The sequence below is a fragment of the Lagopus leucura genome, unplaced genomic scaffold (assembly GCF_019238085.1).
Source record: "Lagopus leucura isolate 7727_CA_CO unplaced genomic scaffold, USGS_WTPT01 Super-Scaffold_100001, whole genome shotgun sequence".
In the NCBI taxonomy this organism is placed as follows: domain Eukaryota; kingdom Metazoa; phylum Chordata; class Aves; order Galliformes; family Phasianidae; genus Lagopus; species Lagopus leucura.
Window position 1 is genome coordinate 73554839 of NW_024962262.1, and position 22316 is coordinate 73577154.

The 22316-nt window shown below is 43.3% G+C and overlaps 1 protein-coding gene across 3 annotated transcripts in view; it reads left to right on the plus strand.

The window, feature by feature from the left end:
* Positions 1-22316, plus strand: part of RUNX1 (RUNX family transcription factor 1) — a 150359-nt gene that overhangs the window by 88742 nt on the left and 39301 nt on the right. For all 3 annotated transcript variants that reach the window (XM_042867812.1, XM_042867813.1, XM_042867814.1), the window contains one exon: positions 14863-14967. In XM_042867812.1, coding sequence (XP_042723746.1) covers positions 14863-14967 — 105 coding nt within the window. The remainder of the gene's footprint in view (positions 1-14862; positions 14968-22316) is intronic.

Sequence of the window (22316 nt, forward strand, 5' to 3'; positions counted from 1 at the left end):
CACGTTTACGTTTCTGTTACGAGTTTATTTGAAGCACTGCTCCTGCATTATTGCTCTTGTTCCCATGAGCCAAGCACGTTGGCATGGTCAGGGTGGTTAGAGAAAACCCACTGGAGCCGGTGAAATGTTGGTTAGAGAAAGTGCAGAGAAACAATCAGCCTCTCAGGTTTAAGGTCAAGACTGAAAAACCATCGCATCCTCCATGTGACTTCATCTGCTATTTGCTTATGTATTTTCCTTTTGTCTAGTTCATATCTTCAAGTAAAATCGGAACATAACATCACAGTGTTCTAAAGACAACATTGTTACCTAAGGACAATTCAGTGCTGTAGCATTCACAAATCAAAACGATAGTATCTACAGCACTTGCGTAGGTTTCTTAATTCCATCTTTTGGAGCATTTTGTGAGCCATTGTCCCTGACAAGGAGATTGAATAGTCTGGGGTTCACAGACCCCTCCTCACCATTTTCCCCACTCATGTGGGCATTCCTTAAGCACCCGGTCCATCTTCTAATGCGTGGTGGCACGTGCAGCTCTTACAAGAACGCACTGAGCTACAGGCATGCTTCAGGAGAGTTCAAAGGTGACCCACTTTTGCTCTCTCAAAATCTCTTACTCGCAGTGGCAGATGATGGGTCAAGCTTTAGGCTGAGGAGGTCATTCTGATTATACACAACAGCTCCTATTTGCCTTTCAATTCAAATGCATTTGTGGAGTTCTAGTGTAAGTACAGCCTGCAATTTTAGAAGAACTCGGCCCTCTTGAAACACGGATGCAAGCAGCAGGTACATTTTAAGTGTAAAATCCCCTTTCGATCCGTCTGCATCCTGCAGCATTTTTAGCTGAGGGCACAAAGGGAGATGTCTTTTAAATTGTGTTGTTTGGGCTGTCTTCAAAATGTACTTGGTGGAAAACACCCGCAGCTGAGAACATAGCTTCGTAATGCTAGCAAAGAGTAATAATAGGGTAATGCAGAGAAAATTATATCCATTTACTGAAAACATGAGAGATGCTGTAATGTCTAAAAGTATCAGTCATTAAACATGTTCATTTGTTATATTAAAGGTTCCACCTTTTCAGTAAATGGAATTTGCATTATGATTCAGAGATGACTGTTTAGAAGATTCAAATGAATAGCTGGCAAAGTGGCTGAGAAGCTAATAAAAACAAACCTGTAGTTCAGTTCCTGGCCACGGTAGTGAAGCTAGAAATCATAACAGTGAACTGTGGGATTTTCAAGGTCAAAATTCAGCGGCAGAGGGAGAACAGTGGCTATTCATTCAGCAAGCTTAGCAGAGAGCCTCTCTGAGCCCCTTGCCTGCTGGATACCGGTGGCTGGAAGCCGTCACTCACGGATGTGCGTGCATGTGGACGTGGATGCTGTGCTCTATGTGACACCCAGGTGCTCGGGATCATTTCAGCTATAGAGTGATTTGGGAGCGCTGCGTGCTGCTAGCCAGTCCTGGAGGTTAAATCTCATGAGCCCCATTGGCTGCCCATCTTTAGAGCCAGTGACTAATGTATGCTTGTGTTTACTCCTCCAACAGGGGATTGTTTTCCAAAGGTGTGGATTGTTTGCATTTGGTACATGATTTCTGAGGTGCTGTTCTGTTGAATTTGTATAAAGCCTGAAGCATAAGGTGGCTGCTTCAAAGGGCATTGCTGCCTTTGATACTTCGGTAGAGGGAAATTAACTGAAACTTTGTTTGCTGTGTAATATTTGAGTTTGAATAAGTTCGGTTGCCACCAGTGATAATGAGATGCCAGGAATATTATATGAATAGCCATTGAAAGTTCACATTGGTTGCAGTTATAGTGGGCATTATTTGTGTACCTGGGTGATTTAAAATCACTGCTGGAGAACAAGGAACGACTTTGCCGAGTGACAGTCCTGGTCCATGTCTCTATTTCACTGCACATGAGCTCTTGCTCAGGTGTAAAGATCCCCATTAAAGCCTCACAGAACTGTCAGCAAGCCACTTCCCTCTCTCTTTTAAAATAGGAGAAAATTGTCGCTCTTGACATTCCTGACAAATAGTTCAGTTTTTCTTCTGTGGGCTTTCAGTGAGGTCTGGCAAGGCAGCCAGCAGTTGCTTCACACACTCCTGCAGAGGACCATTGTCCCATCGCAGTAAACAAGCGGCTCCATGGGAGCATCCGACTCACTCCATCCAGAGGTCTGATCCTGTGCATCTGTGAAAGCCCAGGTATCAGCTGCGCCTCCAAGAACCGCATGGCATTTCAGCACTGGTTCCATACTGAACGGGGAGCGCTGGCCCTGTGCTGTTCAGGCTGTACCTGCAGTTCAGGATTAAAAAAACACTCTCATTTTTGACACCGAGGATGGGAGCTGAGAATATCACAGGTCTCCCGAAACAGCGAGATGTTGTATGAAAGCAATTTGGCTGGCTTTCCCGAACAAAACAGATTTACATTGGAATTGGCTGGGGTCCAGAATTGCTATTCCTCACCCTGGTTTGAGAATGCTACTGGGAAAACCTGCCTGTCTGGCTTGTAAACTCAAGTAAGTAATTTCTGAAAGAAAAATGTAGTTTAAAACTTCAGCCAATCTCAGCCCCTTGTGCCTGCTTACCTGTTTAAAAAAACTTTTTCTTCCTCCATTCATAATCATTTTGAACCTCAAACTGCTGCTAGTGCCCTGTTTTCTCAATTTATAAGGAGCAAGTTTGTGTTACGGTGATGAAATAAATCCAATGCAAAAAGCCTGACACCGTGGAAGTTCATTGGATAAAATTAAAAATAAATAGTTATTTTGGAGAGCGCAAGCCTCATGGCTCAGTAAGCATTACATATTTTCCTCATGGAATCATTAATCCCATTAACTATCTTCTTTGTAAAACGTAAGAGTAAAAAAACAACAACAACAAATATTTTTTCCAGATGAAAATGATTATTAATAGGTTATCATAATAGGAGCTAATGAGGAGTTGTCTTGGCTTGCTGCAGATGTCAATTTAAAGCTGGAGTCTGTAGCTGGAGCTTCATGATATATTGAGCTTTCCAGCAGGGTCCTTTTAAAAACTGAATTTTGGAATGGACTGTACACTGAGCCTGCATATATATTTTCTGCCCACTATTGAGATTAGGCTCGTCTGAATAAATTTCACAATCGTTTTCTTTGGAGTTGAAAAAATACCCCATTTTCACAGAAGCAGCTGGTAGGAGAGCACGGGAGGCATATTACCAAGCACAGTTGTAAGTTTCTGCCTCCAGAAGTCTTCCTTCTGGATATAATTTTGGGGAAGAAAAATCAGTTTGAGCTGGAATCTCAGAAATAGTCAAAAGACAAGAATTACTGGCCTGTATCCCAAGTCCAATTATTTTTATTGCTCTTCTGAAGTCAGAATTTTGCTCCTTCTGTGTAGCTTCAGCTTGTGGTTGTGTTATGTAGGCACTTAGTTAAAATTTGTTTTATTTTTACTTAAGCATATTCAAAATTACAAAAGTATGTGCAAAACAGAGGAGGATGCTATTCAGCAGGATCGTAAAATCAGCGTTAAGCAGCCACCCGCGTCTGGGTCCAAACCATTGGAATGCTTCAGGGGATGTGGTATCAGATACTGGACTAACGACTTGCCATACTTGCCAGGCAGGACAAAAATAGAAGAAGTACAGCAGCAATCAGGGCTGAAAAGGAGTCAGTTGATAGAGCTGAAAAACAATTGGTTATCAATACCTTGGGCCGATGGGTGTGCAACAGTAGTGGATGTGCCACCAACAGATGCTTGGCACAGAAATTCTCACCGCGCTTCGGTTAGATGTCGACGCGTATCACAGGGCTCTCCTCCATCATCCTGTCTGACCCTCTAAAAGACAGGGACTGGAAGTGGGCATTTGTTCTTGAGTGACATATGGGGGCTTGGCTGTGTCACTCATTTCATCAAGAGCTCTGTGTGTGTGAATGACGTAGCCTTGCCAGCATTCAGCGAGAAAACTCCTGACCCTAATGCCCACGAGTCAGTGCGTCTTTGAGGTCAGTCAGCACAGGTCACAGTGAGACTGCTGAGCAAAGCCAGCCCTTGAAGCACGGCTGTTCCCAGCACAAGCCCTGGACAGAGGCTGGCTGAAAGAGGTGGGGGAGCAGGCTTGCTTATTGCCAGCATCCAGCCCCAGTCGTTGTGGGTGCACGCTCGGTACGTGCAGCCGTTTTTCTCTGAATTGCTGATTGTGTAAGAAAGTATATGATACAGCTCAGCGAGGGTGTCTGCATCGAAAACATCATGTGGTCTGCGAGGCTGAGCATGACTGGGGCTATCTTTGCCAGCTCACAAACACTCTGCTGGGTTACTTAAAATTTGGTCTGGGTGAAAAAGCTCTCAATCAGAAAGCGTCAACAGGAGAAAAATAATGGCAGAGTGATTTTGAGAACTTCCTGTCTCCGGGAGCATTACTGCTGTAAACAGTGACCATGCCAAGTGCTGAACCACTGCCCTCATTCCAATAACAATAAATCTATTTTTTGGTTGTGCAGAGCTGTGCTTGTATATTTTTTAAAACTCAGGGTAGGGATGAGGCAGACGCTATCCTCCGAGCATTTTCTTGTTTTCTGCAGTGATAAAAGGAGTGAGGCTGACCAGGATACTGCCTCAGGAAGACAAAGGACCTCTCTAGATGAAGAGGTTACATAGTTTCAAGTGATCTGCTTGCCCTTGAGCTCTTTCTTTTTACTTTTTTCTTTCTTTCTGATAAATTTTTTTGCTTTATATTTTAGCGTGCCCCCCTTCAGTGGCTCTTCTGGTCAAATAACATTTATTTTCCTGTGTAGGTAGATAGGTATGTATGCACGTATATTACAACTCAAGTAACAACTGCTGTTCTGTACTCAGAATGAAGTCATTCTGATATTAATTAGGGTCTTGGCTTTAGGGCTGGCTAGTGAACTTCAGATGACTGTCCTGGGGCAAGCACTTCTTGTCAGCTCACTCAGCCTTAGCAAAAGTGAGGATGCTGCAAATCAGTGGCTTACAATTGCTGTCAGCAAAGCCTTCCTTTTCCAGCATAGTCATGTGCATAAACCCTCAGCAGTTTGAATCAGTCTCTGTTCCCTTCCAAAAATCCTTTAGCAACAGCAAAAAAAAAAAAAAAAAAAAAAACCTATTTTTTCTTTTATCTTGATACTGGCTGACTCTCTACTCTTTTGCTCCCAGCCTGCTTCACCCAGTTCCCCCATCATGCTATTTCAACACAGCTTTCTCAGCCTTCAAAGTTTCATTCCCTTCATTTACATCCTGCATCCATCTCCACCCCATATTCCCCATCCCCTGTTGCTGCCTGTCCCCTTTGAGGCATTCAACAAGAGTCCCTCACTGATGCTGGGGAGGCCAGTCCACATCCAGCTCCGCAAACCCTTAGGTGCTTCTGTGTGTACTGTGGTGGTGCCTGCAGGCAGCAAACAAGCTGGGTCTGATGCTTGTATAGCCAGAGCCAGGTTTGGCCTGTGGTGTGGTGCTTCGATGGATTTTTGATTCCCTCCGTTGCCCTCCTACAGGGAACTGCACACCCATGCCATGCAGGCTTTGCTGGAAGAGAGGGCTGAGAGGTGAGACAAGGAGAGAAGCAATGTCTTGAAGGCTTGATGCCATTAGAGCTCTTTAGCAGGGCGGTGCTTGGAGCGCAGCATACGCACAACATCAGTTCCCTGAAGTTTAGGGAGGAACTGAAGGAAATGCTTTGGCAAGGCCGCAGAGTTTCCACAGGCCAGACTTTATGCACCGCAGCTCTGACAAAGCTGTGCCCATATCTGAGGCCTGAGAGGCTGTTCTGCTCTTGGAAGTTGTCCCTGCTAGAGCTTGGCAGGTCCCAGTTTCATAATGGCAGCGTTATCTCCCCATCGCTGACTGCACGGATATCCATCAAGTGACCCCAGACTTCTGCTGAGCTCTTAAATCAATGCGCATTGCATTAGCGTAATGACAGCACGGAGGAGTCCTTCCTCTAAGAAAATGAGCGCAGAGTAAACAGTCCCCACTCACACTCCCACGCTCAGGCTGCTGCTGGAGAGGTGACCTGTCAGGTTGGCTTTCCTGCTTTAGGCTGCTGCAGGCCCGAATCGCCTTTGCTGAAGTGGCAGTGATAATCGCAAAGGGTTCCTCACCTGCCACATTCAGAGCAGCACGTTGCTCTTCCTGTGAACCCACACCTTCACTGCTCACCATGCCTGCAGCCTCACCATCGTCCGTCTTGTTGTGCAGGGCAAGGAGTGTGCTCAGCCCCAGCCCCAGCAGCATACTGAAGCACCGAGGTATGCCAATATCTGTCCAGGGTGGAGGCCAGGCCAGCTGCTGGAAAAAGGAAGCTCCCACACACCCTATATCTCAAGGGCTTTCTCTAGGCTCATGGGACCATGCACCGTAAGGTGAAGGTGCCTCAGAATGGGATCTGCCACAAACCACAACAGCCATTACACCATTGGTCTCACAACTGGCTGTGCTGAGCTGTTCTTCCCCAGGGCTGAGCTTGTGGCCGTGGAACAGCAGGGCCGTGCAGCAGAGGAAGCTCTCTCAGCCAGAAGGTGCCTGGACAAGGACGCCGACGGGTGTGATTTGGGGCTGAAGCATTTAAATCAAACTGGAATCCCACTTCAGGCAGCTAAATCTTCTTGTGAATCTGGGCCTTCACCTTTTCATGTCTGTCTCATCCCCTGTAAAGTGTAGGTGATAATTTCTGCCTCAGAAAGCTTATTAATGGCTTGAAATTATAGCTAAGTTAAGGGCTATTATTAGGCTTAAGGATCCCAAGGCATTTTCAGTGAGAAGGTGGTTGGTAACTTAGCATTTAAGACGTCTCATTTTGAACTGTGTTTTCCATTTTGAGCTCCCATCACTACTTTTCCCTGAACTGGTGAGCAGTGACACAGCACTCTGCTGAACGATGGTGGTTTTGTTCCACTTGAGCTGGATGTGCTTCTGAAGGCTATCATTTCTGAATGTATGTTTATGTACACATACCTTAGGCTCCAAGCATAGGGAAGCACCGTGTTTAAAACTAAAACGATACCACAGTGAAAAAAAGAAAACTCCTTGATATGTGGTAAGCCACAGCTTGAAAGCAGAAGTTCAGTTTTTGTTGTGGCTAGTTCAAATGGAGTGTTAGAAATTTATGTTAGAGTCATCCTAGGGAAAAAGAAAAAATAGCTCTTATTAATTCTTACTGACACTTTAACTCCACCCTCTCAAAATCTGTGTTCAAACATCAGCAGCACATGTAATTGTGTATTTGTGTAAATTATGCATATACATTTCAAGTCTTAAAACTGTAGCAAGAAGCACTATATTTTAAAACTTGGGCTGCAATCTCTCTGAGCTACAGCTCTGCTGCAGAGGCCAAGCACCCCATAGCATCTCATTCTTCCTGTGCTGTAATTATTGTCTCCACCCAAGTTCATAAGAATTTTATAGTGGTTACTGCAGCAACTCCACTTATAGTTAGAGGCTGCTTGGCTTTTCCATTAAAAGGTCTTCTCTCTACTTCCCCCTCGAACCAATCCTTTAATGCTTCAATCCATTTTGCAAACTTGATCTGCAGGCTTTCAGTCTAAGAAGGCATCCCACCCTCAAGATTCGGTTAAAATAGGTCACTCGGGTCATCTTTCAGAACAGGATGGGAAAATGTTTTTTGTCTTATTGACAGACGTGGTTGCTGTTCTGGTGCCTGCACTCAAACACACACACATGCACACACTACCTCGGTCTCAGAGCCTGAAAGCTGGAACATGCATAGGATAAACCTGATGTTTATGCCAGCCAGATTCCTACCGTAATTTGAAATAGTCACTTTTCAGAAATTAGACAACGTCACAATGTAGGGGAATTCCTGGTGGTTTTGTGTGTGTGGATTGCTGATGTTGCTATATAAAAGTGACTAATGTCGAAGATGCTACTGGGCTGACCAGTGTAAGACAGTGAAGACACCCTGCCTTCAGAGACCTCCTTCCTACAACCTAGGTCCCAAATCACATGCCTGTATGTTTCCTCTCTTCCGTTAGTTTGCTTATGTCTCAGAGATGTCTCCAGATAGGAGCATATCTTCTGTGGTTCCTTTCCTGATAAACAACTATGACCATTTGGTATCTACACCTGGTATCTCCTGCTACTGAATCACCATAAGTTTGTCTCTAAACAATTGAAATTGTGCTTTTTGTGGTTATCTGCTGAACCACACTCCCGGGAATTGTGTGGTGAAAAAATAGCATGCAGGTAATAGAAGTAGTAACTCAAGGGAAGGAACTTGAAGGGATCAAAATTGAGACCGATAACTTGTCTTCAACACCATGAGCATCAATCCCTGAGCAGAGCAGGGCCACCTTGCAGGCTCACAGTGCAGCAGCAGTGGTAGTGGTGGCTGCACTTTTGCACACTTTGCCAGGCTGTTGAGGATGGGATTAGCATGGAGGCCCCTGCAAGGCTGCAGGAGGCAGTGCCAGTATCACGATGACAGCGTATGGAACTGAGAAGTGAAACCCATCATCATTGCAGAAGTGAAACTAGCTGCACACAAACTCATCAAATTAAAATGTAAACAACTGGCCAAAAAAAAAGAGAGGAAAAAATGAAACCATTTTAGTGAGCTGAGTCCTCTCTTGCAGGTTTTGAGAGGGTGAACAATCCCATTTGGGCAATGGAGAATCACTCTTCTGAGGACTGTCAGGGGCAATCTGCACAAGAGTGTCAGGGACTGTCCTTATCACCCAGATAATGGTTTTAAGGTAAACGTGGATGTTATAGCACCTGCTGAGATTGTCAATGCCTCTACTGATGTTGCTTAGATTTCAGTTAGGTAATTTTTGTTGCTTAACACGGTCCCTGCGTTGCCTTAGGTTAAATGCCATGTGTACGCTTCACCAAAATAATGCCTTGAAATGATTTCACCCCAGATAAAACCTCCCTCCAGCCTTCCAGCACAGGGAATCTGTGGTGAAAAAGGCCTTGGAGAGCGGCGAGGAGGAGCAGAGGAGGCACACATCCTTCCTCAGTGCTGGACCATGCTGCAGAAAGTAAGAGGGAAGCAGACAGGCAGGAGCCCTGCGGCGATGCCCTGCTCAGCTCAGCAGAGCTGCTTGCAGCTTTGTCAGTACCTGTTGCGCAGCAAATGAAGTTCAGCACAGGGACCAAGCATGTAGCAGGGCCCTTTGGGCCATTTGCATGGAGGCTTGGTCCCACGTAAATCCAGAACAAAGCACCTATTGATGTACCGGGATCAAGTTTTCATTCTGTGCGAGTAAATGCTGTGTAAACACAGATAGGAGAACTTCCTGGAGTGAGGCACTTGACAGCAATGCTCAAAAGTGCACCTTCATGCTGACCCAATCTGGTTTGGCAGGTGAATTTCCCATGTCTCATACTTGCTTCAAACGCACACAGGACAACGCTACAGGTACGCAAAGGGATCAGTTGTCCATGCAGCTGATTTGCATGCACTGTCCCTGTGTTGCTTTGGGCTGTGACCCTGGTTTGCTGCCATTTCCCCATGTGCTTACTGATCCGTTTGGTCCGTTGTTCTGAGGTGGTCAGAGTTTGCAAACCTAGCGTGGCAGTGCATGAGATTCATAACAGGTTTTTCTTATATTTAAATTCAGTGGCATTTGCGGTGCTGCTGGTAAACAAATGCTGCTCTATTTTTTTGATGCCACTTACTTCAGCTGCAGTGCTTTTCTGGTAGAATAGCCACTGGACCAAGCATAACAGGCAAAGCAGTGCTCTTACTTTGTGAAACTGCCACTGGCAACAGAACAGTTATCATATAGGGACAGAATCTGGAGTTGTGCAGGTTTTTTGCAGCTGGACATACAGTTGGGAGAACTACAAAAATATTACGCTTGTATCATGAGCAGCAGTTAACTAATGCAGGGTCAAATTATGTTGGCCCTTTTCACCCTATCAACTACACTTGAATTATTCAGCTAATAAGTTATAAAGTGCCTTAAGTGAGAAAAATGGCAAAATTTGGCCCCGGTATACAGCAGTCAACTGTTGAGAGTGAATATACGTGTGTTTGCTTTGCTTCCTGCCCAGGGATGCTGTCTGATATGTTATTAAAGCACAGCAGATATCTTTACTTTGGCAGACACCCAGGAAGATGTTGTTAGAAATTGTAAAGATGTGTACAATGGATCGTTTAGTGTGGTTTAATACAAGTGAGTACATAAATACCAAAAAGTTGAATGAAAAGAATAGTATTGTAATCTTTTCTACAAAGATCTGGAAGTCTCTCACTAATATAATAGAAACGTCTGTAATATAATTTGCATTGCATTTTTTTATTACATATTTTCCCATCCATGCCATTTGTCCTTATCAGCATAAGCATTCTTGGCTCCTTTCCCTTCTTCTTCTTCTTTATCTAATATTTTACCGTAATGATTTATGTATATATCATTGATATCATAATATATATCATAGTCATAAAATCACAGAATGGCCTGGGTTGAAAAGGACCACAGTGATCATTCAGTTTCAACCCCCTGCTGTGTGCAGGGTCGCCAACCACCAAACCAAGCTGCCCAGAGCCACATCCAGCCTGGCCTTCAATGCCTCCAGGGATGGGGCATCCACAGCCTCCTTGGGCAACCTGGTCCAGTGTGTCACCACCCTCTGTGTGAAAAACTTCCTCCTAACATCTAACCTAAACCTCCCCTATCTCAGTTTAAAAACCATCTGCCCTTGTTATATATGTATATGCAAAAGCTTTAATGGCACACCTATGATTGGCAGTAAAAAATTCCCGAAGCAAAATGCAGTAAGTGCGATCACAGCATCTGTTGGCTCCCTTCCACATGCACAAACCTCTGAAGCTTTAACTCCGTTTTCATTCTGTCCTCATTTGGTTGATCCTTCTTCAGTGGAATCAATCTTTTTGTGTAGTTATGAGATGGATTAAAGTGAAGGGGTATATTTGAGGGGTGGATTATCTTCCTGGAACTGTCTGTTCCCATTCCCCCTTGCATCTGCCCATGCAGCCATTGATATTAAGCATGCCTTCTTCCCCCCCCCCTGCCCTCCCCCGGCCCCGCAGTTGCATTTGGCCGTGACTCTGCTTAGAGTTGATTAAAACAGCACACAGGAGCTTCATGTGACCATGTTGTCACTTAGGATTCATTTTTTCCCCCTCATTTCCTCTTGGACATTCCCAGGGGCTGTAGTTTACAAGCCTATTGCTCCCTCTAGAGCCCGTCAGTCCAGTGCAGGACTGTTCTGGGGGACATAAATCCCTCTCCCTGCCAGGTGTGAGCTCATGGTTCTCTTTGCTTCCAGACTCAGACAGATGTGATGCAGTTGAATGCAAAGTTCAGGTTGCTGTGTTGCAATGCAGCATGGGCACAGCAACTTCAGATGCCTGGGAACTGGAGGTTGATCTTTGCCTTTTGCTGGTTTGAGGAGCAGTATTGCTGAGCAGGTGTTGGTTGGCATTGTACTCTGCACTTGCTCTTAAGTTCTTACAGCTTTGCACAGCATCAAGGGATCTTGTAAGCAATTCTGTGAAGTAAGAAGCTGGGGGCAACTGATTTAATCTGACTTCAGTTGCGATTCTTGAAGGCACAGTTGATAGTCCAGTCCCTAACCAGCGCTTTGGCAATCTCTGGTCTCTCTTTCAAAAGTGAGTGTTGTATCTTAGCCAAAGCTGCTACTGTTTCCATTATTTTTTCTGAATGAGTACTGACTTTAATGCTCCTGCAAAATAAACATTACCAGGCAACTTTTCCCATCCTAAGACCCCTAAGTGGGAAGGCTCGATGGAAGCAGTGAGTCTTGTGCTCTTTCCTTATGCATGTGAGGGGATGTGTGATGTCTGTGAGGAGGATTTTCAGTGGCAGATCTCTGTCCCACATCAGGTGTTCTGTGGCTAATAATAGGTGCTGCCAGGGGAATTGTGGACAGCAGCAGTCTCTGAAAGGACTCTTGCACCCAGCAAGGCACAGCTTGGTGTGGACACTGCCTTTTAAGCATTCCACCAGAGACTCCCAGAATGATGGTGTAGGGTTTGGCTTAAACACATGAGGCATACATCATGGACCTGAACTAAGCTCTGTGTGATTTTCTGTAGTTTTATGGGACCAGAGGATCTCAGGTTTTGGTGTTAGTCAGTGAAGGGCTACATGCTAGCTTGCTGTCGCTGCTGGACCATAACCAAATTGTCATTGTGACTATTTGAAGCATCTGAGCCAGGCCAGCATTTCAGCTTAGATCTTCACTCAGGCTGTCTGACAGCCTTGGAGGCACCTGCTCCTTTATAGTTTATAGATGTACTGTCATCCCAAAGCAGGTACATCATAAAACATGCATTTCACTAACAATACCTACAATCTAAACCTACCTTTGTCAACCAGGCATACAAATGAATAATATAGAAGCTATGACTAAAAATGATAAAACCACTTAATAAAACTAAGTGTAAATGAAACAGAACCACCAGAGAAAAACACAGGCAGAATTATTGGTAAGCAGCAATGAGTGACACATAGGTTTATGGTTATATAGTCCTGTGGTTAACCAGTATGTGGTTAATGAATACTCTTCTGTCAACAAGAAGTAAGTTAAGCATCTTCCTGCTTTTGCCAGCTTGTATCACAACCTTAAACTGGTTCTGAGGTCTCATCTGCTCAGTAGAAGATCCTGAAATTAACTTCACTCCCCTCTTCTTATTCATTCTGGTCTCACAGACTGGTGATGTGGCCTCATTTTCCTGAAGTTAGTTATCTTAATATCTTCCTTTTCTGCATTTTTTCTATCTGGAAGCACCATGAGGGCCTTCAAAAAAAAAAAAATCAGTTAACTACATATTCTAGCAAAACAGTAGCAGCACGTTACCAACTGCATCAGCAGTTGTCAAAAAATAAAACTGGGATCAAGATGAAAACGCTACAGATTAGTAAAGGCAATAACATATATTTTGAAAGTCTTTTACAGCCTTGGTGATCTAGGTGTTGTATATAATAATACAGAGAATTTTTTTTTTTTGCTAGAAGGAAGATCTACAGGCACCTCTCTGATATGTGAGTGTAATTAGAGTTTTTTTCAGAAGAAAGCTTACTGAACTTTACTCCTGTTGCCTTACAGAAAAATCTGGTCTACAAGCGTAAAAATGTCAGCAAAGCTTTATCTTGTAATTTAGCATCTAGAAATAGCCAGGAGCATGGTGATCCTTGGTCTTGGTAGATGTAGAACCCAAGAGTTGAGGGCTAAGGGCCCTCAAACAGGGATTTAAAATTACTTTTGCTGCTGTTGTAGTTCTTTTGATTGAGGGAGTGCTTTCTAGTGAGGATGTGAAGGTGGGAAGATAGTGGCCTGCAGTCTGGGAGGGTTGTGTTTCAGCTTCTGTTTTCTCAGGGCTGTGATTCAGGATTATTGTCGGATTTAGTTGCAGCAGCCAAAGTGGTTAGCATCGCTGGCCACAGGCTTCCTGTTAGATCTTGGCCAAGACACTTTATCTCCCCACAGTTCCTCGTCTGTGAAGTGGGGAGAATACCTCTCTAATTCACCGGGCTGTGATGAGGACGGTTTCCAGTAACAGTTATATGTGTGTGTGCCCGCTGTAATGTTGATGCAGACCATTAGCACCAAAGTAGGAACTGCATTAAGAGAAGTATTGAATTGCAAGTAAATGGGCATAGGGAAGGGGTTGAATATGTTGCTGCTGGAGGCAGGCATTTGTACTTATATTTACATTTATACAGATAAACCAGGCAAATTGTAAAAATGGGAGGTCTTATAAGGGAAGAGGCTCAGCCTTCGGGGGGGCTGGAACCTAGCAGTGAAATGAAACAGGCAGAGCTGTATGTACCCGGAGGAAAAGAACCTCAATTTTCTTACAACAGTTCCTGGTAATCTAACTTAGGGTGATGGCCCTTATTGTCTCTGAGTGATAATGAAGATACCAGTATCTGAGACCTCCATAATGCTGAGATAAGGATGCCAAACCTGCCAACAGCCAATTTTTTTATCGCTGTCCAGGCCAAAGCCATGATAAATACAAACACGAGATCTTATCAAAGATAAAGAAAATTACTTTTGTTACTGAAAAAATGCCTGAAGTAGTACTGGCATTATCCAAAAACAAGTCCAGAGGTAGCAGGATTTGAATGCCTCATGGTCACAGGGGGATACAAAATCATCCCGCCTCCCCAGCAGCTGTCCAGATGGACTCTTTTCAGAACTCATAGCTGTGGCATGCGCACAACAGTTTTGAAAAGGCTTTCACAGTTTTCTTATTGAATAATAGAGAAACTGAGCGTAATGCTCTGCTATGTCTTCATAAGATGTTTTAATTCTCTGTGGACAGGCTGTAGGGATTTTTTAATTTTTTCCATTCCCTTGTTTCTTGGCATTGTAGGAGCAGATTATTTTTAAAGGATTCTGGTTCATAATATGGAATTGATCTAATACTAGCTTCAACCACAAAGCATGGAATCTTACGGCCTGCCTCAGGGACCTGAGTACCCAGTTCTCTTTAATTTTACAAGCATTTTTGATCAAATTCCCGTGGCAGTTTTGGAAGAGTCAACCACAATTTCTAAGCCTCTCTGAACTAACCGCCTTTAAAAAGTTCAGATAATGCACCAGTAGTCTAGTAGATCAGATAAACTGTAACTGTTAAGGGTAACCTCCTTATTTTGCAAACAAAGTGTAGAACATTTACATATAAATTGATTTTTTTTCCCAAATGCTTTGAGCAGTTGCCACAAAGGGAATGCATCCAGCAGCAGACAGTAGTGAGCCCATGCTGCTTCATATCTGTCTGCAGATACGGACAGCTAGTGGTTAGTGTCATTTGGTGTGTCCTGATTCTGTTTGAAAGGACAACCTGTTCTCAATACATATGTTCAGTAACCTTCTCTCCTTTTGCAGGGAAAAGCTTCACACTGACTATCACAGTCTTCACAAACCCTCCACAAGTAGCCACGTACCACAGAGCCATCAAGATAACAGTGGATGGACCACGCGAACCCAGAAGTAAGTGGACTAAAAAGAACATTTGCAGAAGGTCGTGTTGATTATTTAGCTCAGGCATTCCATCACCAGCTGTATGCAGTGCAACAGCACCCAGTGCATGTGGATCAGTGGGTGTGCCTCAAGCCAAGGCTGTCCTATGAGTGGTTTTAATTATGCCTTCCTGAAGGTTTATTTTTCATGGGTGTCCATTTGATCCAGAATATGAATTACTTTGCATTTATAAAGTATCTACCTAAGGATGGTTTGGATTGTACCCAAAAGCTGACAAAAGGCATGTTGGTAAAAGGTGGGCAGCATATACCTTATGCACATTTCTTGCTAGTCTCATCTTTCAGATGCTCAGAGGGTTTTAAAGTATTGGAAACCAATACGTCATTGATCTAAGTCTTCAAACTCGGCCACCCTGAAGAAATAAGTAAATGTCTGAGAGGCAACACCTGGTTTCTCCCTTGTAGAGTTCACTGTGCTTCATTCCACTGTACAACTTGGGAAAGCAGTAATCGCTGAGAGAGATGCTTCCAACAAGCAGATGCAATTACCCCAGTGGGACACCCCTTCTCACAGACAGGCAATGTTTCCTTTTTTTTTTCTTTTTTTTCTTTTTTAAGAATGAAGCTTAAGGAGAAGACGAATGATTTGATATCCCAGGGGAATATCCACACTGCTCACGCATGCGGTTGTTTTCGTTAGGTCAGAGGGGGAAGGTTGCTTTGTTTTGGGGGAAGTGAGGGTTGCACAGGTAGGCAGATGTAGGTGCTTCTCTGGCATATGCTCTGCCTGTCACCACAGGCAATCTTTAACCTCAGAATGTGGAATTTTCATATTTCTGTCAAAATGCCCTGATGTTAGTTGAGGTTTGTGGTTAGTTTTTCACTCCTTCTGCACACTTGGCAGAAGTTCTGGCTGTTGCTTAAGTGGAGTCATCCTGGGAGAAGAAAGCAGTAAGATTCAAACACCCACTAGGGAATGAGACATGCAGCTCGGGGCTACTTTAACTGAGTGGTGCAAAAGAAGAGTTTGAAACTTGAGTTTAAATAACTTAGAAAACTGCTGACTTTCATATGCATTTTTTTAATGGAGCCTTCATTTGCCTGAGTTGTGTCATGATGCTGCATGCATTGAATGGAAAAAATCTGACCTACGTGTATTTTTTAAATGCTGCCAGGATAATGCTTCTTCTTTAGTTGGTATTTGTGTTGGTTTTGGTTTTTTTTTCTTTAAACTTAAAGAATTGTCCCTGAAAAATATCCCTCGTGAACCAGTCACCAGGTTCACAGCTGTGCACATAAAATAGATATTTGTATATGCAGGTTCCAGGTTTGCATGTGTAATTACCTGGACGTGTTCACAGTTTGCATACAACAAATAAGCTTTGTTTTTTTAAATACGAGTCTGCTAGAATAGTGAGACACAAAATCATCCTGCAGGCATACCCTACTGTTTTAAATCAATTCTTCAGTTGGTATAGTAGTTAATATTTAATAAGATTCTACATTTTAAAAAGGAAGTAGAAATATAATATATACTGAAGCAATACTCGTATCTCCCCAACTCAAATGTATGTAAAAGCTTCCTTGTAAATGATTTCATTTTGTCATAGGCAACCCAGAAGTACAAAGGAGTTCCGTACTCAAGGAGGCTTTACATGTGCCATGAGCAGAGGTCAGCTCCTTGGCAGGAGTGCACAGCTCCTTTTATTGCTAAGTCACTCATGATGCAATGTGGACGGGATTCTGCTCCTTTTCACTTCTAAGTGGGCTGCAAGGTCCTGTGGGCTGACTCCACACCAGCTTAGGAACTGTGGCAGCTGTTGCAATCATAGAATCACAGAATGGTTTGGGTTGGAAGGGAGCTCAAAGCCTGCCCACCCCAACTCAGGCTGCCCAGGGCCCCATCCAACCTGGCCTTGAGCACCTCCAGGGATGGGGCACCACAGCTTCTCTGGGCAGCTGTGCCAGCGCCTCACCGTCCTCTGAGGAAAGGATTTCCTTCTAACATCTAACCTAAATTTCCCTTCTTTTAGTTTAAAGCCATTCCCTCTTGCCCTGTCACTGTCAGGCCATTTAAAAAGTTGCTCCCCCTCCTACTTATAAGCTCCCTTCAAGTACTGGAAGGACACGGGGAGGTCTGCCCGAAACCTTCTCTTTTCCAAGCTCAATATGGTCTCTGCTGTCTTTATTTATGTTTGACTGAAATAGTAATGTGGCTTAAAAGGATAAAGTGCTACAAAGGAGGGAAAAAGTGGTACCCAGACCTTTCTCCCTTCCTTGTTCCTCACGTTAGAACAACCCTGACCACAGCTCAATTTTCCCAACTGTCACCCATTCACCAGTTATTAGTAATTAAACTCAGAATTAATTCTCTCCAAATAGCCATTATGTCTCTGAGAGAGACCTGCTGTTTAGGGCTATACGTGGTTTTTTTATCCCTTCAGTGGGTGTATTCTGTTCTGCACTGCTTTGATTAGATCAAGGTACGTCTGTAGCACGTACCAAAATAGATAGCACGGCTGTTATCTGCACAGGATTTGAGGTTGAACGTATCAGTAGATGCATGCCATGTATTGAATGGATTTAAAATTATATCAGCCTTCTTGCATGCAGGCTAGAATCAAAATAAAACTGGGATAGAAACAGTTCATCACTGATCAATATTTGGGAACTTCCATGCCTACAAGGGGGAATGATTTTAAACTGAGACAGAGGAGGTTTAGGTTAGATGTTAGGAGGAAGTTTTTCACACAGAGGTGGTGAGGCACTGGAACAGGTTGCCCAAGGAGGCTGTGGATGCCCCATCCCTGGAGGCATTCAAGGCCAGGCTGATGTGGCTCTGGGCAGCCTGGTTTGGTGGTTGGTGACCATGCATGTAGCAGGGGGTTGAAACTATGATCATTGTGGTCCTTTTCAACCCAGGCCATTCTGTGATTCTGTGATTCTATGATTCTGTGATTCTGTGATTCTATGATACAGATCCATGACTCAGTCTCTCACCTGAGCTGCAGGAATTCCAGAAATACTGACTTGTGTTTTCTAACATACCCTGATTCAGAAGAAATGTGGGAGAGAGAACAGTAGGAACAAAATTAGATACTGCTGTCTTGCAGACCTCTGGAAAAACCATGCTTACTTCCACAGCCAACTGTAGTAATAAACATTGATTCATTTACTTTATGTTTGTAGTGGTTGCAGATAGGCTGGATTCTAATGAGCATGGCCTATAAAAAATACTGGTAGATAAGATGCCATTTTTGAGATAAGGGCTAGAGCTTTGTAACAGAACAATTTTCAGTGAAATTAATAGGTTGTAGAAAAAAAAATAATAATTAAAAAAGAACGCCAAACCTTTAGACAGATTAACTTCAGAAATAATAGAAACACGTTCTTTTGTCATTAGAGAATGACAGAATAAGAACAATTTCTAAGCCAGAATCAAAAGGGTTCTAAAATTATTATTATTTTTTTTAATGATAAAGGACAGCTCCTTAAGCAATGCATGTTTGGGAGAAACTTCAGAAAGTAATGCAAAGCAGCATTTGAAGCTGTTCTTGGCAAGTAGAAAAATGCTCAGACCAAGGGCTCTGAAGGCAAGCATACAAAGCATAGACTTTTTGGCTCACTCTGATGTGTGGAGATGTCACAATAGGCAACTATAGCACAATGTGTATCTTTTGTACATGCACACCACCCCTCTCTGAAGCAAGTCCTGTCTTTGGTTTTCAGACTGTGGATTCTTGCATGTCATGCCATACATTTGGTCACAGTGTACAGTCTACGGGCAGCTCTTTGCCCATCAGCCTATTTGCATATATAACTATAATGTTTGTATTTACAACTGTGGTAATTACTTGTGTGAGTTGCTTATAGCATTGCCTTTTTTTTTTTTTTTCCACTGAATTTCTGACTGTGCCTATCCAGATGATTCTTCTCATCAAATTTTCAGGGTTTGTAGAGAGAGCCAAGGTACTTAAGAATCTGGCTCTTCCTCTGCTGTCTTTGTTATGTATTTTGAAAAATCTCTTTTAAACTTAGTATTTTCATTCTCCAGCTTTTCAGAAAAGCTTGTTTTCTTTCTTTCTTTCTTTCTTTTTATAAAAAGAAATAATACTGCACCGTCAGAGAGAAGGGCAAGATGACCTAACCCATCATTTTCTTCTCCAACTTCTATGATTCTATGATTCATAAAGCAATTTATGTTTTTATGAGCTAAGTCCATGGGGAAAATCATTAGCAGTAACCAGATCAAGAGTAGTGCTCCTGATGAAAATACTTTTGGTTAGGAAACTTGGTAGAAATAGTATGACTCTAAAATTAAATATTTCCCTTAGGCCATTTGACCTACTGTGTATGTCTGCTCAAAAATTAGGTTTTTCTTCTTTTGACTGTTTCTTTCTGTTTTTCTCATTGAATTGTTTTAACCTACATAGCTCTGAAAAATTCGCTAATGGACCAGGTGCCTGAAGACTGTGCAAAATGAAAGGGCTGCACAGATTTCTTCCCAGCAGCCCTGAGCTGTCCAAGGTTAAGCTGTGCATTAAATGTTATTATCCCATATTGGATATGTGGTTTTCCCAAATACTTTTTTGGCATCCTTGTATCAAAGGGCAGGATACTGTGAAGCAGACAGGGAATAATATTGCTAAGCAGGGTTGGAGAAGGAGCTTTAAAGGCTGCTGGCTGAAGAAATGCCTTTCGAGGGACAGTTGCTGACTGGCAGAGCTAGCCATGGGGATGCACAGCTTTGGTCTGCTGCAGTCGAGGGCACCCTCAGACCTTGATCTGGACTGGTCCTGACTCGCTTGTGAAGTTTGAAGTGAAGCTCCTGGCCTGGATCTGCTCAGAAGGAGCATCTTCACCTTCAGCCTCTTCCTGCAAGGAAAAGCCAAGCAGTTTTCCAAACCTTTGTCATCTCAGTGATTTGAAATAATATGAAATGCCTTCATTTTTTGCTTGTTTGCTGCTGCAAGTGCCTCCATCTGCTGAAAACTGAGACTAATGTGTACCAAAGAGTTGTTTAGCATCGTGAGAGAATGAGCCATCACATCACTGGCATAGACCCACCATATGAAATTTGACTGTGGTTTTTCAGATTCTCCCACTCACCTGGAGATGTACAGTGCTTAAAAGCTTCTTGGCAGAAAATGTGTAGAGGGAAATGTGGCATTTTTAAGTTCCTTTCTATATAGCAAAATCCCTGTACTGAAATGCAAGTGTGGCTGGGACTCCTTCCTTTTGCTAACACTAGCTGCGTGGCACAGGCTCCATGGCGTACTGCCCTCTGAGGATAGGAACCCAAACTTTCAAATCACTGTTTAAAAATCTTGGCTTAGACACCTGCCCCGGAGAGGTTCCAATCTAAATAAATCTTGTATAGACAAAAGAAAGGGATGGGCTGCAAGAAGAGCCGATGGCTGAGCAGTGCTGATTCTCAGTGCATATTTGCATCCCTGTGTCCCATTGTCTCATTGACACTGCCTGATGAGTGGGTGGACGGATGTTTAAATTACAAGCATGCTCTGGAGACATCATAGTCAGCTTGTGCAATGGCAGTGTACAAGCCTACAGCAGCTGTGTGAACTAACATTTCCAGCCCAAATTCAAGCAATGTGACTATCTCTTAGTGGTGCTGAACATGCCTCAGTTGTAGGGACATCATTTTTGTCCTGCTCATTATTTCCCTTTTATTTTATATACCAGTATATACCCAGTGTACCTTGAGATTTAATGGTGCAGATGCTTCCTTTCCACCTGGAAAAGGAGGATTGAGATTATTTTCCACAGCATTTATCAGTCTCACTGCTGAGACAGTGGGGAGAGTTGATGTTGGGTTGGTGGGGTGGGGAGTTGGTCATTTTAATTTAATGAAATTGCCACAGTACTTGCAAGACAAAATCTTGTGTTGAGCATTGCTGTAGAGACTGCTTTTCTGTGAGTGGTAGCTCATACATATTTGCTTGTCTAGGCTATAAACTGCATTCTTTAAAGATAGACAGAAGTGTTGACAGTGTAGGTTCTTTCCTCACATAAAGTAGAAAAAGAGGAAGTAAGAGTTGTTGTGATGTAGGCTAGGAGCCACCTGGTACTCTATAAATTATTTCTGCCCCTTGTTAGAGTCACTTAGTCTCACACAGATCTTTTTCTTTCTCTCTTGAATTAGTGTGATTCAAAATTGAGAAGGGGTTTGTACTTTCCTTTTTCATTTCTTTCACTTTTTTTCATCTTTGTTAATTTAATTTTTGCACTGAATACTCATTATTTTATTGCCTAATTGTAGAACAGCAACAAAGACAGTGGTATGTTTGTTTACCTATATTTGCACGATGGAATTTTCAGGTACATCTACCCTTGGTGTAGTTGTACTAAAGTTACTGGGAAAGTCCTCTGTAACTGTGGCAAAAGAATGAGATGAATGTATATTCACAGGATCACAGAATGGTCTGGGTTGGAAGGGAGCTCAAAGCCCATGACCCAACCCCTGCCATGGGCAAGGCTGTCCCCCAGCAGCTCAGGCTGCCCAGCAACCTGGCCGTGAGTGCCTCCAGGGATGGGGCACCACAGCTTCTCAGGGCAGCCCGTTCCAACTTACAGAAATGCTTTCAAACCAGCCAGTAGTTCTGACATTCTTCTGTCAAGTGCACTTAACTACAGAGAATTTATCGCTGCTGAGATTGATAGACAAGTCTTTTTTGAGGGGGGAAATATTTTGCCTGTAGAAACACAAGAAAGAACTGCATAGATTTCATATGTGTTTGTGTGAGCTTGTATGTGAGAAAAGCACTGACATGCAGTGTGGTGACAAGTAGGTTGGCCAATGGGGATGTGACTGTCTGCTGGTCCCCTCTGAGGCCCTCACTCACTGAATCTTGGTCAGACTGTCCATACCTTGATGCTGCATGGGTCAGTCCAAAGCATGAGGGAGAGCAATGCTTGGGTGAGTCTATGTCCACTTATCTTCTACACTGTAGGAGAAAGAGTTGTCTGTTGTAGTACAGCACACTACGCTTGTTAATGACTGAAACATACCCTAAGGAGCAAGAAGAATGAAAACATGGCCCATGCCTTCTTTAATTGTGGAGCAGATAAGGAACAGACAGTGAAAATGGGAGGAGACATGAGAAAGAATTTAACTGGCCACAGTAGTAGAGTCTAGTAGTAGAGTTCATACATTTCTTTCTCTTTTTTTTTTTTTTAATGGCTTTAGCCCTTTGTTCTTTCCTGGCAGAGTGATGTTGTTGGAGCCTATTAAGCACTAAGTACACCAGGCTGCCTTCTCTGGGCTGACCAGTCAGGAAGAGTCAGGCTGTGTCATAACCCCAGCACATAAAGCCACACAAAACTTTCAGTGACCATGTT